The 20,495-nt window shown below is 37.6% G+C and overlaps 1 protein-coding gene across 1 annotated transcript in view; it reads left to right on the top strand.

Moving 5' to 3' along the window:
* adck1 (aarF domain containing kinase 1) overlaps positions 1-20,495 on the top strand; it is a 99,857-nt gene that overhangs the window by 34,482 nt on the left and 44,880 nt on the right. Inside the window, exons 5-6 of the mRNA XM_026286084.1 lie at positions 18,908-19,066; positions 19,624-19,782. Coding sequence (XP_026141869.1) covers positions 18,908-19,066; positions 19,624-19,782 — 318 coding nt within the window. The remainder of the gene's footprint in view (positions 1-18,907; positions 19,067-19,623; positions 19,783-20,495) is intronic.

The raw sequence follows: 20,495 nt of genomic DNA, 5'->3' as shown, positions 1-20,495 counted from the left end.
CTTGGACCATATGACCGTGTATCACATAACGTATTCGGTATTGTCATCTCTTTATTACGATATGACAAGAACGCAGCTTTAATAGTGATTTTTGTCTTTGAAACACCATTAATTCACTTTACTGGTTTCACGATTTATCATTGTCGTCCTATTATATATTATCCTATAGTCAAAATGGAGTTAATTCTTGTAGGTGATTGTATTAAGTGTAATATATTCTCGCATGAAAATGCTCTCCTCCACATCTGCTGAGGCATATGCTTTTGCCTTTACACCTCCACACATTTAGATAGGTCTTGCGTGGCCAGTCACAATTTCACTTGAGATGGTTAGATCTGAAATGCTTCCATATGCTTGTTAACCTAAGAAAGGCCTTGCCACTCATTAACCAAAGGAGACTCAATTAACCTTTTGTGAGACAGTGGGCTGTACAAGAGAGGTTGGCCACATTTGTTTTTACCACTCCACTGCAGTTCTCTATTTTAGCAAAGACAGATGTACAAGTCTGTGGTTTACACTAGTTTTCTGTCATTTGCTAGAGAAATGCTCTTTAAGCTGTCATTGATATATAAAAAAAAAAACTCACCTTCATAAATATCTTCTCGCCTGCACAGGTTCATGTCGAGTCCAGAGATCGGATCTATCTGTAAGACCCTTCCACAATATTGTATTTAATGTCACTGTTTGGTCACATCATCACTTTTTTTCTGCACCGGAGCATGCAATATAATCTCTAATCGACACGTAGCTTCTTGTCAAATCCCCCCTCAGTTGAGCAATTGTGCCATCTGAGCTACTAGATGAAGTTCTTAACCGCTCCGTCAGCCTGGTATAAATAGATCCCATCTCTATTCCTCCTCTCCTAATATTCTTTTGCAAACTTCCTGAACCATGCTATACTCAGCTATGCCCTTGAGGGGGACAGAGTTTTGTTTAAAAGTAAAATTTGTTTGTTTAATTAAAATGTCACTATTCTTACCTTTTTATATGTAATTATGCTTATACTATTCAAATCGTATGCTTTGTCAATTGTTGATGCATCTTTATATTTGTTTGTTTGTGTGTGTGTGTGTGTGTGTGTGTGTGTGTGTATTTTTTATATATAATTAAAAAAAAAAACATTTTAGAGAACAATTAGAAATATAGTGTTTTTTTTTATTTAAAATTTAAGTGGCCACTACTCAAGTCTTTAGTGTCACCTGATTTGGTGCTTAAGAAACATTGCTAATTATTATAAGTATTGATGCTGTGATGCTAAATATTTTTGTTAAAACAGTGTATTTGTATTATTTGAAATATAAATATTTTGTTGCATTATAAATGTATTTACTGCCATTTTAATCAGTGATTAGATTATTATTATTTTTTTTAGAAAAAAAAAAGTATTAGTTTCTTAAATTATATAATAAATATTAATAATGACTATATTTTCTGCACATTAAACAAGGACCCTTAAATATGATGATGAAGTCATATTAGGGTTCTTGTTTATTGTGCAGGATGGGAATCCTGTCGGTTTCCAGCTAGAGTCCACTGTGTAACCATAGCCTCATTTGGACCATGTAACCTCATTCATCTTCAGCCAGGTTGTGAGTCTCTGATCTACCGGTGCAATGTGAGCTCTCTGGCCTGTAGGTCTGCGCTTGTCCCTTAGAGAAAAGACTGGGCTCATGGGGCAGGGATCCATTACAGGAGACCATTAAACAACAGATGGCAGGCGAGTCCCAGCCTAAGAGTGGCCTGTGAGTGTGTGCGCTTGATCGGGCGAGGGAATCAGTGCTGTGGAAAGGGGGTGGATCCCTCAGAAAGCGCCACCGCTGTTGCCTCATTCTCAATGACACAACGGCCAGCCGAGCATGTAAATGTGCATCATTTCCTCTAATGATGTGCTGGATGTGTGGCATCATACGGGGCGTGTTTCAGCAGCACAGACGCAGAGGCTGCAGGAGCAAGATGAACCGAAACACTCGCTGGGGCGGCAGCTGTGATTAATCACCCGGCCCCAATACTCTTCCTTCTTTTTTTGATTTGTTCATTCAGTCGTTATGTCTTTCTTTTTTCTTTTCTTTCTTCATTATTTCTTTCTTTCGTTTTCTTTCGTTCGTAATTATTTTTCTTTTCATTCTTTCTTTTGTATGTTTTTTGCTCTTTTTCTTTTGTGTCAGTTTTTATTTTGTTAATTTTCCTTTTTTTCATGTTTGTCCATTCTTTAGTTTTTTTGTTTGTTTTTATTTTCAGTTTGTTCTTTCTTTCATTTAGTTTTTTGCTTGTTCATTCTTTTTTTTACATTGCTTTTTTTTCTTTTTTTCTTTCTTTCTTTCAATCAGATATTGCACCACAATAAACATAAACTGTTTTGAAATTATTTGAAATTTTATAACATAAACATTCTGCATAAAAACTTGAATAATAAATAATAAGAGATTAGAAAAAACATTACAAGAAAACTAAACGTTTTTGTCTCCCGTAGACTTCCATTGCAACTGCATTACTGTAAATCCAATTTTTTTTTGTTTTTTGTGGAAGGTTGAGTCAAAATTTGATCCATGAACACCCAGTTGAGCAGTTATAATTTATAAATTATAAAATCAGCATGAGGGTCTGAGAAAAGAGCATGTGTTTTTTTTTTTTTTTTGGCATTGGAGTATGGTAGTAGAGAAGCATGTGGGTGGCTGGACAGCTTTGGTGTTGGTGATTTGTTGGATCCTGTAAATATCCAGACTCAGCCCTCTTTGCTTCAGTGGTTACCACCCTCGCAGAGTGCAGACTGTCCCAGTGCTTCCTGTATCCATATGGGCTGTTCTCTACAATCACTGCCATTCCATGCCAAACCCTTTACATCAACACCAACACACTGGCCCAAGACCAAGCTTTGTTTTCCAAAAAAAAAGATGAAGCATTGGTTTCTGCTCATGTTTTTGAATGTAGTTATTTTTTTTTAACTTTGATTTACTTATGCCTATGTATGAGTGTGTATTTCAATACACACACATATTAACAATACAAATATGAATGTTTCAGTTATGTAATAGTAGTTATATTGTATATGACTTTGGGTACCACTGTCTGTTTTTCAACCAATGGCAGTGAAAGTGAAAGTGAAGTGACATTCAGCCAAGTATGGTGACCCATACTCAGAATTTGTGCTCTGCATTTAACCCATCCGAAATGCACACACACAGAGCAGTGAACACACACGCACACTGTGAGCACACACCCGGAGCAGTGGGCAGCTATTTATGCTGCGGCGCCCGGGGAGCAGTTGGGGGTTTGATGCCTTGCTCAAGGGCACCTAAGTCGTGGTATTGAAGGTGGAGAGAGAGCACCTAAGTCGTGGTATTGAAGGTGGAGAGAGAGCTGTTCATGCACTACCCCCACCCACAATTCCGTCCGGCCCGAGACTAGAACTCACAACCCTTCGATTGGGAGTCCAACCCTCTAACCATTAGGCCACGACTTCCCCACAGGTGGGGAAGTGTTCAGGAAGCATGTTTGTACAATAATTTTTAATGCCATTTGTTTTTTAGAAATAATAGACTATGTTTTTCAGCAACAGCTCTGGCAAATTAGAGTAATTTGCTATTGTACTCATTGTAACTGATAACTTTTAGACGTTGTGACCGATTTGTTAAAAGAGCTCATAAGAGTCATATTTATGAACTGGACTATGTTGATCATGTTGCGTGCAGCCAAAAAAAGATAACACGGTAGAAAGATGTTGTCTGTTTAACATTTTTTTATTTTGTATTATTATTATTATTTTATAGTAGCCAGTTTTCTCTCATTTGTTTCAGTTTGGACCCATTCTCTTGTGCTGTGTCACTGTAGATATAGTGGACATGCAGCTCTGCTATTTAATATCGCAAAAGCCTTGCACCAAGCCAATGTAGTACAATGATGTGCGTTTTCATCATAAAGTGAACAGCCAAGTTTATTTGTAGCCTGCAAGTATATTTTGAAGTCATAAACAATGAAAAATGAAACGGAACTGTAGCATTTGTGGTGGCATATGTGGTCCTACAGTGTGAATCTGGAGTGTGCCGTAGAAATGACTCGACAATCTGTCCACTCGGCTCTGAAGAGAAGACCCTACTGCACTGCTCTGTGGTGCATCTCGAGACGGTTCCTTACTCTCTGCGAAAACAAACACCACAACAACTTTTCCAGACTTTCAACATAAACATTTAAGAAGTTCATTAATGAGGATACAGTTATAAATATGATATAATTTGTATTTTAAATATACAATATAGTAGTAGAGGTGATTGACTCATGTTTGTTTCGCCTTACTTATCACTAAGGAGCTTTATGTTGAAAGGTTTAAAGGACTAGTTCATCGAAAAAAAAAAAAAAATTATATCACTTGCTTACCAATGGATACTCCGCAGTGAATGGGTGCCGTCAGTCAGAATGAAAGTTCAAACTGCTGATTAAAAACTAATATCCACAAGCAATCCACACAACTCCAGAGCATCAGTTGTGTACATCTTGTGAAGTGAAAAACTGTACGTTTGTAACGAATAACTCTATCATTAAGACATTTTAGCTTAAAACTGTTGCTTCCAGCTAAAATGCCTCTATCCATAATGTTTATTTTTTAAATAATTTCCTCTGAATCAGAGGAGAAATATAGTGTACACAGATCAAGTGAAAACCACTTGCAACAGTTCTAAACTAATGTATTGGTGTTTTTTGTTGTGAGAGGACAACAGGGGCTGGACTTTTTCACTGAAAGATGCATTATTAAGGATTATTGAGAAGTGATGGTTTAAAAGGTAAAATACCTTTGTGATGTATTTGTTTTTTACAAACATGCAGCTTTTCACTTCCCATGAGCTTAATTTAATGTCTTGAAAATGTGTGGATTATTGTGATGTTTTTAATCAGCTATTTGAACTCTCAGTCTGACGGCACCCATTCACTGTAGAGAATCCAGAGGTGAGCAAGTGACGTAATGCTAAATTTCTCCAAATCTGGTTAGATGAAGAAAAAGACTCATCTACATCTTGGATGGTCTGAGGTTAAGTACATTTTCAGCCAATAATATTACTGTATAACCTTTTCGTTTACATTAAATACTAGCTTTTCTAATCACAAAACTGACATTTATAAAATGAAATATTAAAATAACACATCAATCATGAAAGCGGAAAGAGCAAAAATCATCTCTTGTTGCTTTTGATAGGGCACTACAAAGATGGGAAAATAGTTTTTTTCCCTTTAAAAAAAAAAAAAAAAGATGAAAAAAATGAATAAAGCAGTGGTGCGTTAGTTCAAAAGCTGATAAATACCCTCTGGGTTTCTCCTCTAGCACGATAAGAGATTAAAATATTACCATAAACACGGCATTATCTCACTCACCAGAGTTTCTCTCCCAAAAGCCCCACAGCAGAATGTTATCTCTCCATCTCCTCAGCATGAATATCTGCTCCATTAGCAAGCCATTCATCCACCCAACACACTGGCTCTGCTCTGAATAGGACCATAACACTGCTAAAAGTGATTGCATATCTTTTTCTTGTGAGACTGGTTCGATGCCAAACCAGTCGACTGTTGAAAGTTGTTCCCCGTTACCGTTTCTTTTGTATTAGCTTCAGTGGCTGTAATGGTGCCCTTGTGAAAGCTTTCGTCTGTCTACAAACCTTTGCCATGTCAAGTGGATTCATGCCATCTTTTATTGCAAGTGCATTTCATGAGAATGCCACCATGCATTGTACCAAACAGAAAAATAACGCAGGAAAGAAGCATTAAAAAAAATGTTGAATTACAGGCCTTTTTTATATAATGTGTGATTGTGGAGGAGAATCCCCATTTGTGAACACTTGATTTGTAGCCTTAATTGGCTGAACTTCACCAAACCTCGCTTTTACAAACAGAACCTTGCAAAAGGTTCTGTTTCTGGGAGTCGTGGCCTAATGGTTAGAGGGTTGGACTTCCAATCGAAGGGTTGTGAGTTCTAGTCTCGGGCCGGACGGAATTGTGGGTGGGGGTAGTGCATGAACAGCTCTCTCTCCACCTTCAATACCACTACTTAGGTGCCCTTGAGCAAGGCATCGAACCCCCAACTGCTCCCCGGGCGCCGCAGCATAAATGGCTGCCCACTGCTCCGGGTGTGTGCTCACAGTGTGTGTGTGTGTGTTCACTGCTCTGTGTGTGTGCATTTCGGTTGGGTTAAATGCAGAGCACAAATTCTGAGTATGGGTCACCATACTTGGCTGAATGTCACTTCACTTTTTTTCACTTTTAAAATGTTGAAATATAGGTCTGCAAGACTAGGTGTAACTTCTCACTAGGAAAAAGGAAAAAAATGCTTTAATTTTGTTTGTTTTTTTATTAGTTGTGTTTATTTTATTTTATTTTATTATTTGCGCAGGTAGTAGTTGATTGATTCTAATATCGCTTTTGATTTGTATAATGTTTATTTTTCTGATTAGGCTTTTATAGATTTTTTTTCTTATACCAGTTATCCACGTATTAGCTTTCAGTAAAAATCCAGCATTTAATTATGCCTATGGTATATTATTATAAATGAGCCCTAAAATGTATTTTGTTGAGTATTTGTAATTATTTTGTGTTGACATTTCGATCTCAGTGTTAAAGTATAGAATGTCTAGTACCTATTTTTTCCACTTCTGTACAGGTATAGACATGAATAATAAGGAGTAGTTCATTCAAAAATGAAAACGATGTACTATTTCAAAACCTGCTGTCTTGTGTGGAACTATTTTGGATATTCAAAAATGTAAGATTATCAGTAAATAAGTATCTGAGAAGTTTTGAATGGTCTGTTTCTTATACAAAGCCATCAGATCATGCAGAATCTAGCACAGAAGTTGTGTAGATTGCTATGGGTACCTTATGGAGCAACATACGGACAATTAAAGGATTGCAATAGATTTTTGGGTGAAATCTTCAGTTTTAACACATTTGGTCTGGATTTCAGAGTTACTGAACAGTGAGATTGATGTTAGAGATTACACATACATAATCTAACATTTCCAAAGGCTGTTTGCTTCAAATCGTCAAACCAAAAACACCAAACAGAAGGCAGGTGACATGAAAAAAAAAAGGTCAGTCATGTGAGATACCCGTCAGTGTGAGTGAATGGGGCTCCAAGAGAAGTTGATTTAGTGCTGTGAAAAGATAATATTTAATCTCCAAAGCACTAATCTCTCTCTTTTTTTTTTTTTGTTTGCCGCATTGCCTCTGATTATAAGCATCCCAGCTGTGCCTACTTCCCTATTCATGGAGCAGAGTCGTGTGGCTTGTTTTACAGCTTCTTTCGGTGTAATTAACATCCTAAACAATCACAGCGCTCTATGGCTCGCCTGTCATTTCCAAGCTTTCTGTGTTTAGGTCAAAGGCATCTTCTAATTTCCCTGCAAAAGGGTCCTGCCTCCTCAAAGACCCTACATTTTTGCTCTAGGCTTACATTTCTCAGGGAAGGCTGAATTTTCTGGCACAATGTTCATTTCTGAAGTAGATTGAGAAGAGGTTATGTACTTAGCTGCACAAGTAATGACTAATTATGACACTTTTCATGCATGCTTGTATGGTACCGTTCGATAGCTTCATGCTGACATGCTATTTCTTGGTTTTTCATATTTTAAACCTGACATATCATACTTTAAGAGATCTAGGATGTTTCAAATGTATCCATGAAATGATTTAGAACTTCCCAGGTGATATGTGAAAAGCACTATTAAAGGGGTCATATGATGCGACTTCAGTTTTTCCTTTCTCTTTGGAGTGTTATAAGCTCTTGGTGCATAAAGAAGATCTGTATAGTTGCAAAGTCTAAAGTCTCAAATCCAAAGAGATATTCTTTATAAAATTCCACGGCCTTCTAAAACGGCTCGTTTTAACACGCCCCCCACATGTCTGCATCACGATGTGGAAAGATTTGCATAATGGTGCCCAAATGTTCACGCAAAGAGAGAATGTGTACCTTATATTCCCGCTGTTGCCGCCAGCGCCATGTCGTGGAGAAGCTGTGTGTTTCATTATTACAAGTTTTAAAGGGGTCTTTTACAAAGTCTTGATTTTGTTTTGTTGGTGTAATGGAACAGGCTCCCAGCACATTATACTTCAAAAACTTCTAAAATACAAAATGTGCTGTGTTTGGTCAGCTGGGCCAATGTGTGATGTGATTTGCAGCACTCCGCGCCTGTCCCTTACCATAGTTACCTCCGAGCTTCAGTGTAAATATTGCGTAAAATTCAAATCAATTTGAGTGCGAATTAAACCCGGATGATTGTAACCACTCTAGGTTCGTCTGCCTTGGAAAAGCTAGCGTGTCTCCGATATAGTGAAAACACTTGTTGCCTTCGCTAGTGCAGCTCAACCAGGTCTCGTCCCATTCATCGATATTTGTGATATCACAAATCCCAGAAAATATGCGTTGTAGTCCAAACGAGTCGTTTGTTTTTGGAAAGTGATTTCTGTTAAATAAAATGTTTCCTTTTTTAATTGGAGCTTTGTTACTTTGCAAATCTTTTTTTTTATACTCAAACAGCAACATTACAGACTAACTAAAGTTGAAAAAGTGAAAAATAATAATTTAATTATACCTCAGTGACGTTGGAGAAATGTGAGCTCACTACAGCCACTATAGTGTCAGGAGAGGCAGCAGTATGGCACTCATCATCAAAAAGAGTATGTTACTTGTGATTATACATATGCAATTGAGTAAGAAACCTTATTATTCCTGCCAAACGTCTTCAAAATGACTGTGTACAACATAAAAGCATGCAGATGAGAAACATTCTGCTGAACATGAAGCTCTTTGAATTGTAAATGAAGTCGCTGTACCATGTGGCTCCATACTGTGCTATATAAGGGTTATTGGCGGTGGCCGACCCCTGTTATAGATTGGAAGGACCAATGATATGGATATTAGCATTTCACGACTAGACTTTTAACGCAAAAAAAATGGCTACTTTTAAATAGAAAGTGAAGGTGCCAACAATAGTAATATTTGTCTGTTTTGCCTGAATTGAATCTTTAAAGTTTTTGACAAATGCCCAATTTGATAAGAGAGAGCAATTATCCCCATAGATGTTGAGTATATTGTTTTAAGTATTGCATGTTTATTTTGAGAACCAGTGTTTAATAGCTGGACTCTGATTCATATTTATTTGATCTTTTTTGTAATGATTGTGTCTACAATTTTTTACTCTGATAGCTGTTCTGTAAAGAGTTGTGACGTGCTTCATTTTGATATAGGCATCACTGAACATATAATTTTTTACTTACCTGTACCTCATCTTCATGAACTGTTAATTACAAGAACTGGTTCCAAAGAGTTGTGTCTTTATAAATTGAATTGCATTGATCACATTGTATATTTTTGATTCCTCAACCAGAACTGGTTCGTAATATAATTTGTAGGACCTGAAGGGTTTTCTGAAGTTTAACTGTTCAGGACAAATAAGGGACTCATGAACAACTAGCACTAAACAAAAAAACACAGCTGTGGATCATTCAGGTAACAACACAGTTTTAAGAATAAAGTGTATATACAATTTTGAACGGTGTAATTTGTATAAATTCAACCTTTTTTTTATCTTGTGGACTATAAGTAAACATATATTTTATGTGAAATATCTTATTCAGGTCAGTACTAAATAAACAATAACATGCATTTTGTATCATCCCTCTTATTTTGGGAAGGTAATTAACATTTTGCAGATTCTGCAAGGTGTATGTAATTTTTGACTTCAACTGTTTCTGAATTAGACTAAGCTGATCATTTTGGACATTTTATTGGGTTTACAACTCTCAAGGTCAACTTAACAAGAAACAAATGAGTAAATTCCAATTTGGAAAATCTAGTGAATTTTATATTTTGCAAATTAAAGGTACTTCATCTCATTTGATCAAGTTTTTATTTGTAACACTAATGTCGTTTTTTTTTTTTTTTAAAAAGCAGAAGATTCTAGGCTGATTTAATACCCCTAGAATTTGCAATGTAACAATATACTCCCTACAGTTTCTATTAATAAAAATGAGTAAAAAGCTTTAAAATGTTGGTACCTAATAATTGGTTCCTGCACTGTTCCTACACAGTAGCAAAAAATGAATGGCGACCCAAGCATCAAATTAGCCAGTTGCCCCAGGGCTAGGGATCTGAGTTCATTTGCTTTTAAAACCTCCCAGATGAAACATTTGGCTCTTAAACGCTTCTTGTAAAAACGTCATCATTCATCACAGCAGGCCCTCAGGCTGCAGAAACACTCAGCCCTCACGATTGTTTTTTGAAACCAGCATCTGATTCTATTGCTGTCCGTACGGACCTTCCAAAATCTTTGCATTCTTGCTCTTTAGGCCGTGCTTGAGTGTTATGATTGCTTGCATCATGCAATTACACCCATCTGCAACCTTTCCAAATCATCGTGTCTACTCCAAGTTGTTCTTTGCAGGAAGCTAGAGATGTAATAGCCTCAAGGAGTCTGGACTGTCAGTGCTGCAGCAGTAGGGTAATGTATGTCATGGCATATGCGGTTGGTGATTGGAAGCCTTTGGGAGCGTCACTTTTCCCAATGCCGGGTGCGTGAGTGAGCTCCCTGAGGGCCAGCGGTGTCGTTTCAGTGCCGCCATGTGAATGAGAGGCCTGTCAGACGTTACGAGCAGAGTTTCAGCCTGCAACCGAGAGATTCACAAGCTTGCAGACTGCCAGAAAAATGAGTAACAACTTCCTTGGGGAGTTTCCGCAGTCTATAGAGAGTTTGGCAAATTAGCTGTTGCGATCACTCACAATATGTTATGTTTTATTCACAGCACCTCACTTAGAAACTGAAACGAGTACCTCTGAGAAGAATGTGTGAAAAGAAAAATAAGTCTTTTGTGGAGTAACTCTGGCGAGACCTTGATTTCGAGATGGTCTTTTATCGTGTGCAATTATTGTGCAATTAGTTGAATGGGATTCGTGAGAGCCAGGCACAGTGGTGGTTAACGCCAGACCAGGCGTAATCAATTCTCTCCTGTGTCTATGCTTTTCTCTTTTCACTCTTTGCTCTGGAGTCTCAAACTGCATGCAGTTCAGTGGCCCCTCTTAAGGAAGCCTCTTAGAAAAAGCACTCGAAGATGCTCTTCACCCATCCCTGAAACCTGAGAGACAGAGATAAAGATAAAGGAAGTAAGGGAATGAGACTGCGATAGTGACAATGCAAACAAGACCCCTAGTGAGACCCCTATTTTATATATGGATCTCATTCAATATTTCATGGTCTCAATTAATTATCAATATATTGATCACATTAGTAATTGTAGGTAATAGTATGTATTTGTTTGTAAAGTGTAGTTCTAATAGACATACTGTTTGTATAGAACTGAAAAGTCCATTTTAGGGCTGTCATTAACAGCTATTTTGAAAATGGAGTATTTGGAACGATTATTCTGACTCATAATCGAGTAATCAAATCATTTTTAGTGTTATTAAAAATAGCCCTAAGCGAGCAATAGACTTTAAAATGACTTAAAATACAGATAGGAATGAGGTAATAGAAATTGGGTCAAATTACATATCAAATGCAATCATGTGTTTTATTGAACAAAACAGTTTAATGTACATAATGTACATAATGTACATAAAACAATAGAATCATAACTTCAGAATAAATCAAATTGAATTCACAAGAGCACTATGCTTTTTTATATGGTTTTTAAATGGTTTTAATAATTTCATGCAGCCTTAGCAAATGGTATATGTATTCATTTAAAAGTGGAAGATTTTGTTCAATTAATTAATCACTTAAAGGGTTAGTTCGCCCAAAAATGAAAATTTTGTCATTAATAACTCACCATTATGCTGTAAGGCCTCCTTTTATCTTCGGAACACAGTTTAAGATATTTTAGATTTAGTCCGAGAGCTCTCAGTCCCTCCATTGAAGCTGTGTGTACCGTATACTGTCCATGTCCAGAAAGGTAAGAAAAACATCATCAAAGTAGTCCATGGGACATCAGAGGGCACCGTTGGAATTTTTTAAAGCATCGAAAATACATTTTTGGTTTTAAACGGTTCGCTTCTCTAATACGCATTAATCCACAAATGACTTAAGATGTTAACTTTTTTTAATGTGGCTGACACTCCCTCTGAGTTCAAACAAACCAATATCCTGGAGTAATGCATGCACTCAAACAGTACATTGACTGAACTGCTGTGAAGAGAGAACTGAAGATGAACACTGAGCCGAGCCAGATAACCAACAATAGACTGACTCGTTCACGTTTGACCATTTATAACAAGCACTTAAGACACATGACCACTCAGCTGCACATTTATATGCCACCCATTTACATGTGTTCGTGCTTTATCAGAACTCATGTAGTTAGAGAAATTTAGAGCTGATGAAAGTGATTTATGAAGTTTTGTAGGTGGACTGCTGAGCGACTGAGTGTCTGACACACTGCCGAGTGTGTGTGCTGGTAGGACACACCGTGAGGTGTCACTCGTGTGAAATGCTCTGGTATTGTCCGTGACCCCCACAGTTTCTCTGTCTTGAAGAGCTGGGATGCTGACCCTGAAGATCTCAAGAAAAGGGCTGAATCTGCAGCTCTGCCTGCCTGGGAACATTCAGTGATTTCTGGACAGAAAATTATGTGCACAGTTCTGCCTGCCCTGTCTCCAACGGAGCTCAGCATGGGAGACAGCTCCTTTGCCTTTGTTGCTTCCTCTATAATTTCACAAAAGTACAGGCAATGGCAAGGGAAGAATTTAAGTGGTTTGTTGCTCTTTATTTGTGGATTGTGGCAGCGGGAGGCGGGAGAAGACAAGGTGACAAATGCGAGATGTTGCCTTGTGCTTCTTTAGAGTACACCACCCCCACCAGAGAGCACAAATTCAGTCCTGGGTCAAGATGACTTTCATCTTGTGTATCTCGATCAGTTCCGTTTAATGATAAAGTATAGGTTCATTTCTTCTTGGACAGGTAACACTAAAATGACACTTTCTTGAATCTGCAATCCAATAAGTTTGAAGGAAGAGGAATGAATCCCTTACTCCAGTCTTCAGTGTCACATGACCCTTGATAATGCTAATATGCTCATTAGATGCTTAAGTAGTATTTGTTAACATAAATGATAAAAATGGTTGTGTAGCTTAATATTTTTTTGTGGAAACCATAATACAATGTTATTAAAAATTCTCAGATAAAAGAGCAACATTGGTTTAGGAATCTTTTGTAACTTTATAAATGTATTTATGGTCATTTGATCAATTTAATACATCCTTGATGAATAAAATTGTTCTTTTATGCCCCCCCCCCCCCCCCAAAAAAAAAAAAAACTAAGCCTTACCGACCCCAAGCTTCTGAAACTTTCTGAAATGTATTTATTTTTTAAATCCTTGTTGTTGTTTTTGTTCAAATCACCCCTTCATCAATAATGTGTTTCAGGGTAATTATAAAGTTTGGAAACTGTTTTTAGTTTGCATTTAAACAGGAATTCTTGCCTGTTGGCATTTCATTTTGGTCAACAAGTTTTTGTATTTTTGTAATTAAGAATAGATCACCATTCTCTGGAGAATATATAATAACGGTCCACAAAGAAAGGATTTCTCTAAAAGAATAATGGAAAACTGAGTTATAAAAATGCTACTGGGCTTTTCTTAAAAAGAAAACTATTGGATTTATCTGGAGTAAATACTGTGACTTGTAGTAAAGCAAGGCTTCTCTTCTTTTTATTCAGTGCAGGTTGTCTGAATGTGTCTAAATGCAGACATGGTGAGTTATCTTTGAGCCATCTAAGATGTCTAAGGTGTTTATAGCTTTTAGACACACACATACATATACATTTGTAAACCTCTTATATTTATTAGGAAGTATTCATGCAGAAATCTGCTTAATTCCAAATGTTTCACAAACTCGCATTTAAACATGATTGATCTTTTGGCTAATGCTATTAGTTTTAGTGTGGTTGGTGTGGGTTGTTTATCAAAATCTAAAGCTAAAACTACATTTAAAGCTAATGCACATAGCATATTTTGAAATGTTATTACTGGTGTTTGCTAGGATTGAGGCTATTACTTTTCCAAGAGCTTAAATTAGGTTTTCACCTGGTGTAGAATAAATGAGTGGAACATTTCATAAATTTACATTTAAATAAGGAAACTGAACCATAGTTTGGTTCATGGTCAACTAAGCAACTATCTAGTAACCATCTAGAGTTCTTTAGAAACAACAACTGGCTAAAACCACATAGCAACTTCATGGCAACCCCATGGCAATCAGTCACCCAGAACATCCTACCACGAGCAATAAGGATTAATATTATTTTTATTATATTATTTTATATTTTTTTATGTAACAAAATTATAAATTTATTTTTGTTTTACTTAGTTTTGCACATCTAAATTTGTTCACAGGTGAATGAATGTCAAGGCCTCATTGGTCAGTCAGTAGGTAGGCTTTAGTTGTTTTGAGGGCTGCCTACACCCGGTTTCTCCTCTGTTTGTGTAACCCCTCTGCGGTAGTCTTAGCTGACTGTGATTACAGTGAGGCACAATAATGCTCCGGCTGCTCAGCGGGAGGTCAGAGGTCACACTGTGCTATCAGGCCATCGCAGGCACTGGCTGATCTGTGCTCCCAGTCATCTGTGGCTTTAGATAAGCTTGCACGAAAAAAAAAAGAGACAAAACTGATTATCTGATCATTTCAGAAAGGACAAACTGGGTCAACTGCGTGAACGCTTTGGCAAAAACAAAATGACAAAAATGAGAAAGGACAGTGAAGCGAAATGGTATGAAAATCCAAATGCCAGACCTGTGCTTTTGCCTGCAATGCTGGACATGTTGAAACACAACTCCAGAGGGAATTACCGCACAATTGAGGTTTGATACAGCGGCCCCTGAAACGAACTCTGTTGTAGTACTGTGGGCTGAGCATATTGCATATGACAAGAGCCAGGCTAGTCTAATGACTACAGCTCTCTAGGGATTCCATCTTGACCTCTGCTGTAGCTAATTGCTTCCATTTTTCTTGTCTCGCAGTGAGAAGAATGGAGCTGGGATGGGAGGAGCCTATCATAGCTCCGCCCTCTCTAGTCTTTGAATGACAGATGCGAAAGAAGTGACTCAGCAGGGGCCCAGTGTCTGATGTAAAATCTTGCTTGACTCTTACATCATAGAATGAAGGTTGAACTGTCATTTTATAAAGCAATACACTACCTATAGTGTATAATCTCAATATAAATTTTATATAGAGGTAAAAATCAGCCATTTTTTGTAAAAATTTCTATGTCGAATCATACACTGAAAAATAAAATTCATTTGCATGGCTGTGGTGTAATGAGAGCTTCTCCAGAGATATGGTTGCATAACTCGTGCACTGGCAAGTGCTGGTCATATGTGGGAGAAGTGCCTCGGGAGAGCTGGAAGGTCCCTCTGAGAAACTAGCTATGGTCAGGTTCACATCAGCCTAACCAGACAGGTTGTCTGTGTACAAAATACTGAGTTTGGATGGGTGACACCAACCATGTCCACCTGCTGTGTCTTTTGGTGTTGCTCTAAATCTGTTTTGCTATACATGTGAAGGCCAAATAACTGGCATAACATCCTGTAAAACTGACTTGTGACCACTTATGCTAGTTAAGTTTTATAAATAGGCTAATAATGAAGTGTTTCTTTTTAATATTGGAATAAGGTATCTATAAGAGTGCTCTACCACAGTCTGTTCACAGACTATATAATAACTATATATCGCATTATATGTGAGTTTACATAAAAGTGATGTTTTGCATCTGCAGGGATAAAATCTATCGTTGGGATCTGGTCTGCTGCTGTGAATATTTGAGGATGGACAGTCATAGGTCTGAAATCCATTAAATCTATAAAGTCAAAGGTCAAAGTTTACCAGTTTAGTGACTTTTTAGGCACTTAAGTAGCACATAAACTAGACATTATGGAGCAAACCTGTTTTCGTTTTGTTTACCGAGATTTGTCTGTGCAACAATAGGTGCTTTTTTTACTGTTGGACAGACAGGATCTTATGATCACAAAGTCTGCACATTTCTTCTGTGTTGTCTGTACAATTTTGGACTGACCTGCTGTGCTGTGTTATTTGAATGAATTATTATTGTTGTAGAAGCTATTTTAGATAAACCTGCCTCCAGACAGTAAAAACAAAACAAACCGTCTTTTCATATTTTACATGATGGTCAGACAGTCTATTATTTTCTAAGGTGGCTTTCTTGGAAAGTATGCTAGACTTTATCCCTCAAAACCTGGCCATATGGTTTTGGTGTATAGAAATTATAACTAATTAGAATGTGTTCGGGGTGGGAAGTGTGATGACAAAATTTGATGTTTGCATGACAATGCCTAATCTGAAAGTGTGAAGGTTTTAATCAGGAAGAGTCAGATAGACCAAATTAAAGCTCAGACAGACCATATTAGACATACAGTATTAGGCCACCTCAGACCCCATTATTAGACTTTTTCATAAACCACATCAAAAATACACATCAGCATGTTTTTAGTATATTTTCCTATGTTAGTAAGGAATTTTAAAGGAATTATCAAACTGCCCTAGAGTCAAACAGTTGAGTTTTACAGTTTTTGAATCCGTTCATCCGATCTCCGGGTCTGGCGGTAGCACTTTTAACTTAGCTTAGCATAGATCATTGAATCTGATTAGACCGTTAGCATCTCGCTCCGAAATGACCAAAGAGTTTTGATATTTGTCCTATTTAAAACTTGACTCTTCTGTAGTTATATCGTGTACTATGACCGACGTAAAATGAAGTTGCGATTTTTCTAGGCCGATATGACTAGGAACTATACACTCATTCCGGCTTAATAATCAAGGAACTTTGCTGCCGTACCATGTATGATTATTTCTGGAGGTCTGTGCCAACATTGGTGGATAGCCTATGCCTAAAAATTTGAGGTCTCATGAGAAGAAGAATAAGCTTTAATTTTAGATATTGGCTTTGTCAAGTAAATGTAATTTTTTATGATTAACTTGGAATCCAATTAGAGGTTTTCACAAGTAAAAGTATTCATTTCTGCTCAGGAAATGGGGTGTTTCTATATATCATTTATTTCTAGAGTTGTTATGTCTTCCAGGAACTGGCTGATCTTAATCATGACACAAAGAAATCTATTTTTAACTGGTTGTGTCACTAAAGAATTGACACATTCAGAGAAGCAAAGCTCGGTATGTGATATTCACAGCTACCTCATGCTCTGTTCTTTTGCATGTTACTCATACTTATCCTGGGTGCCGTCCAGATGCCAACAGGCTGGATCACAGCCATTTGCAGGGGAAGTTTCTGGGTGAATGCATAAGGTGAGAAGCGTGTTCCTCAATGGTCCCTCACCTGAGACAGCAGACCCTGGCATCATGCTTCTCTCTTTCTCTCTGGAGCTTCCTCTAGTCCGCCCCATGTTGCTCAGCTGATATAGATGGCAGAAGTCCAGCCTGGATGATGATAATATCCACTAACTTAGTCATCAGATTAAAACTAGAGCCATTCACTCTATTTTCTTAATTCTGTTTTTAAAATTTGTCTGCTTCCAAATTGGAGCTGGCAGTTTCTGGGCTCATAATGAACAAACGAGACCTTTTAATGGAGATACTTGCCATTTATACAGCTCAAATATTGTCAGATTTTAGATGGGCTTCTTAAGCAGTACATTTAGTTAACCAAACGAGACCTGGCTAGTGCTCATAGTTGATTTTGTTTGCATTGCTGAGCAGCAAATCAAAGGCACACAAAATACTGGGTAAAATTCTTAGTATAAAAATCTGTGTATAATTTAGTAGTATAGTATACTTTATTAGTTATTATTGATTCCCATTGACTTTCACTAAGCTCATCATATAGAACTGCATGGTCGCCTAATACAAGAATGATTCATGCATATATTGAACACAATTAGGTATTTCTGTTGTATAATTTCACCTACTGAGCGCCACAAGCCACGAATTCCAAAATGTGTGCAAACCTTAACCATTGGTTTCAGATAGCCACTCTATAAAACGAACAACCAGATTTGAGTTGACCTTCATCTGCTGCACTCATTCGTTTGTGTAGGGGTTGCCAGGTGACGTTAATTGCATGAAAGCTAGGATTTCTTGGCACTCAGTGTTCAAAGGTCCACCGACTCTTGTTTTTAACAGCACATACTTCCTTTTTGTATCTCTTGGAGTAGGAAAACACATTTGGAAATGTGTCGTTTCGGAGCAGAACAGCTTGATATTCCTTTTGGAGTATTTATTTATGGTTAACTCCTCTTGTGCACACACAAACGAGAAATTTGTCACTTCCTCTTGGCATCCCCTTCCACTGCCCCTGTTGTGTCTGTGTTGAATATTCATTGCAGTTGGCATCGCAGGAAAATGTGGCATACTGATCAGTCATGCTATTTTTCACCAACTGCATTTACAAGATGCCCTGCTTACACCCTGCTCAACATAATTTCCCCCGCTGTTATAACTGAACTGGCAATTAAATTATTTGTTCCTTTTTGAATATCACATTTCTTTGTAGGCAGTATTTACATTTAGTATAACACATTTTTGGGGGAATTGTTGGAAAGAGAACCATCCAATACATTTAATTTTTGAAAATTTTAGATTGAAGTGAAGAAACTGGGCTTGTGCAAGTGTCAGCTTTGACTTTGGATGGTGAAGGATTTTGTACTGTTGTTCTTGGTACAGGCTTTCCTTGGTTATTATATTATTTTGCATTGTGTGTGTGTGTGTCTGTGTGTGTATAATTTCTTAGCTTATTGAATTCACCCATGAGTGTACTGCAACTTTCTTCGGATAAACGTGCCATTTAAATGACTGCCTGCTTGTTTTCCAGTGTCAGAACACCTATAGCATTCCTGTACCATGTACTCTGTGTATCCTGAGTTCCTGCCTCTTTCCAGTTTTCTAACCTTTAAATAAAATTCTCTCCTCAGCTCAGCGATCTTTTCATCCAGTTTGAGGAAAAGCCTCAAGGGGCCGCCTCCCTTGCTCAGGTCCACAAAGCGGTACTTCCGGATGGGAGGACGGTGGCAGTGAAGGTACAACATCCCAAGGTCCAGCGCCAAAGCTCCAAGGACATTGTTGTGATGGAGGTAATTACCGAGGGAGCAGGGCTGCCGATGCCTGGCTTCTGATGCCTAATTCACACGCTCTGTCATTGTCACACACCCATGTATAGCTCGATCTGTCTAGGGGCCTGTTCACCTCCCATTAGTGTTTAAAAAATCGAGTCCATCATTCAACCAACAGTTTTATTAATTCATTTTATTGCAAATAGCTATTTGTCCATGCACCTACAATTTCATTTGTATCACATATAATTACTTCATTACAGCCAGGTCTTATTCAGAGTCTGGGCTTCAGTAATAAAGGTTTGCATTTGCCTTTCCAGAGACTTCTTTTTTTTCCTATCAGAGTCTTCATCACTATTTTGTGGTTTATTTTGCAACTGACTTGATTAATTGTACTTTATCTTTTGCATGAATGTTATATGAAATAGTTTCATCTGGCCAGAAGAATAAAATAAAATATGTAAATAATATAAAATAAATTGCATAAATAAAAATAAATCAATCCATGTCATAAAAAATGGATCAGATCCTGAAAAGGGTAAGTCAGTGAGCATAACTGAATGTGTGTCTGTTTTCAGTTTCTTCTTCAGGTTGTCCACTGGTTGTTTCCAGACTTTGCCTTCATGTGGCTGGTGGAAGAAGCCAAAAAGAACATGCCTCTAGAGCTGGACTTCCTCAATGAGGGACGAAATGCTGAGAAAATAGCAGAAATGCTCAAGCAATTCACGTTTTTGAAGGTTTGTGACAGCGTTATTCTGTGTGGCATAAATATTTTTTTTTACCATTGACAGTCTTTCGGTGTACAGCAACAATTGGCCTTTTTAAATTCGAAGATCTTAAATGGCTTAAGTGTCTTAAATGGCCTTAGGTTTTAAAATAAATTGCGAGTACTTGCCAGACAGGTTTATAAATGGCAAAATTACTTTCTTGAAGTGACCAATGATTTTTACTTTGTCAACGGCCTTCAGGAAACAATTCAGTTTCTTACTTTCATTTGGAATGAGTGACTACTCTAAGAGTAGTGTGCCCTTCAAAGCTGCAGGAAGGCAATGAAAAATGAGTAAAAGCTTCTATTTCAACAGACTTCAGCACTACAAAACAAAAATCTCCGACTTTTTTGGCATTTCAACATCTTATTCTGAGAACTTTGTCAACTTTCAAGTGAAGCAAGTCACATTACAAGTTCCACTTAAACACTGTACTAACTTCAATTTGTACTTTTTCACACTGTTTCGGCTAGCCGTCATGAATCACACTACCCTCACATTTCTCCCCTGCAAGAAGACTTTGCAAGGTAAATAATCTGTCATAACAATTGCCAAATGCTTCCAGGCAAGTCCCCCTTTTCATTTTTAATGAATAGCAAAGAGACCTGGTTGGTCCTGCAGGGTAATGAGAATTGCCTGGGTTTACACCCACAGATTTGTGCCTCTAATGCACACTATTAGCT

Source organism: Carassius auratus, chromosome 17 (genome assembly GCF_003368295.1).
Source record: "Carassius auratus strain Wakin chromosome 17, ASM336829v1, whole genome shotgun sequence".
In the NCBI taxonomy this organism is placed as follows: domain Eukaryota; kingdom Metazoa; phylum Chordata; class Actinopteri; order Cypriniformes; family Cyprinidae; genus Carassius; species Carassius auratus.
Note: the sequence above shows the minus strand (reverse complement) of the source record. Positions and strands in the feature narration are given on the sequence as shown.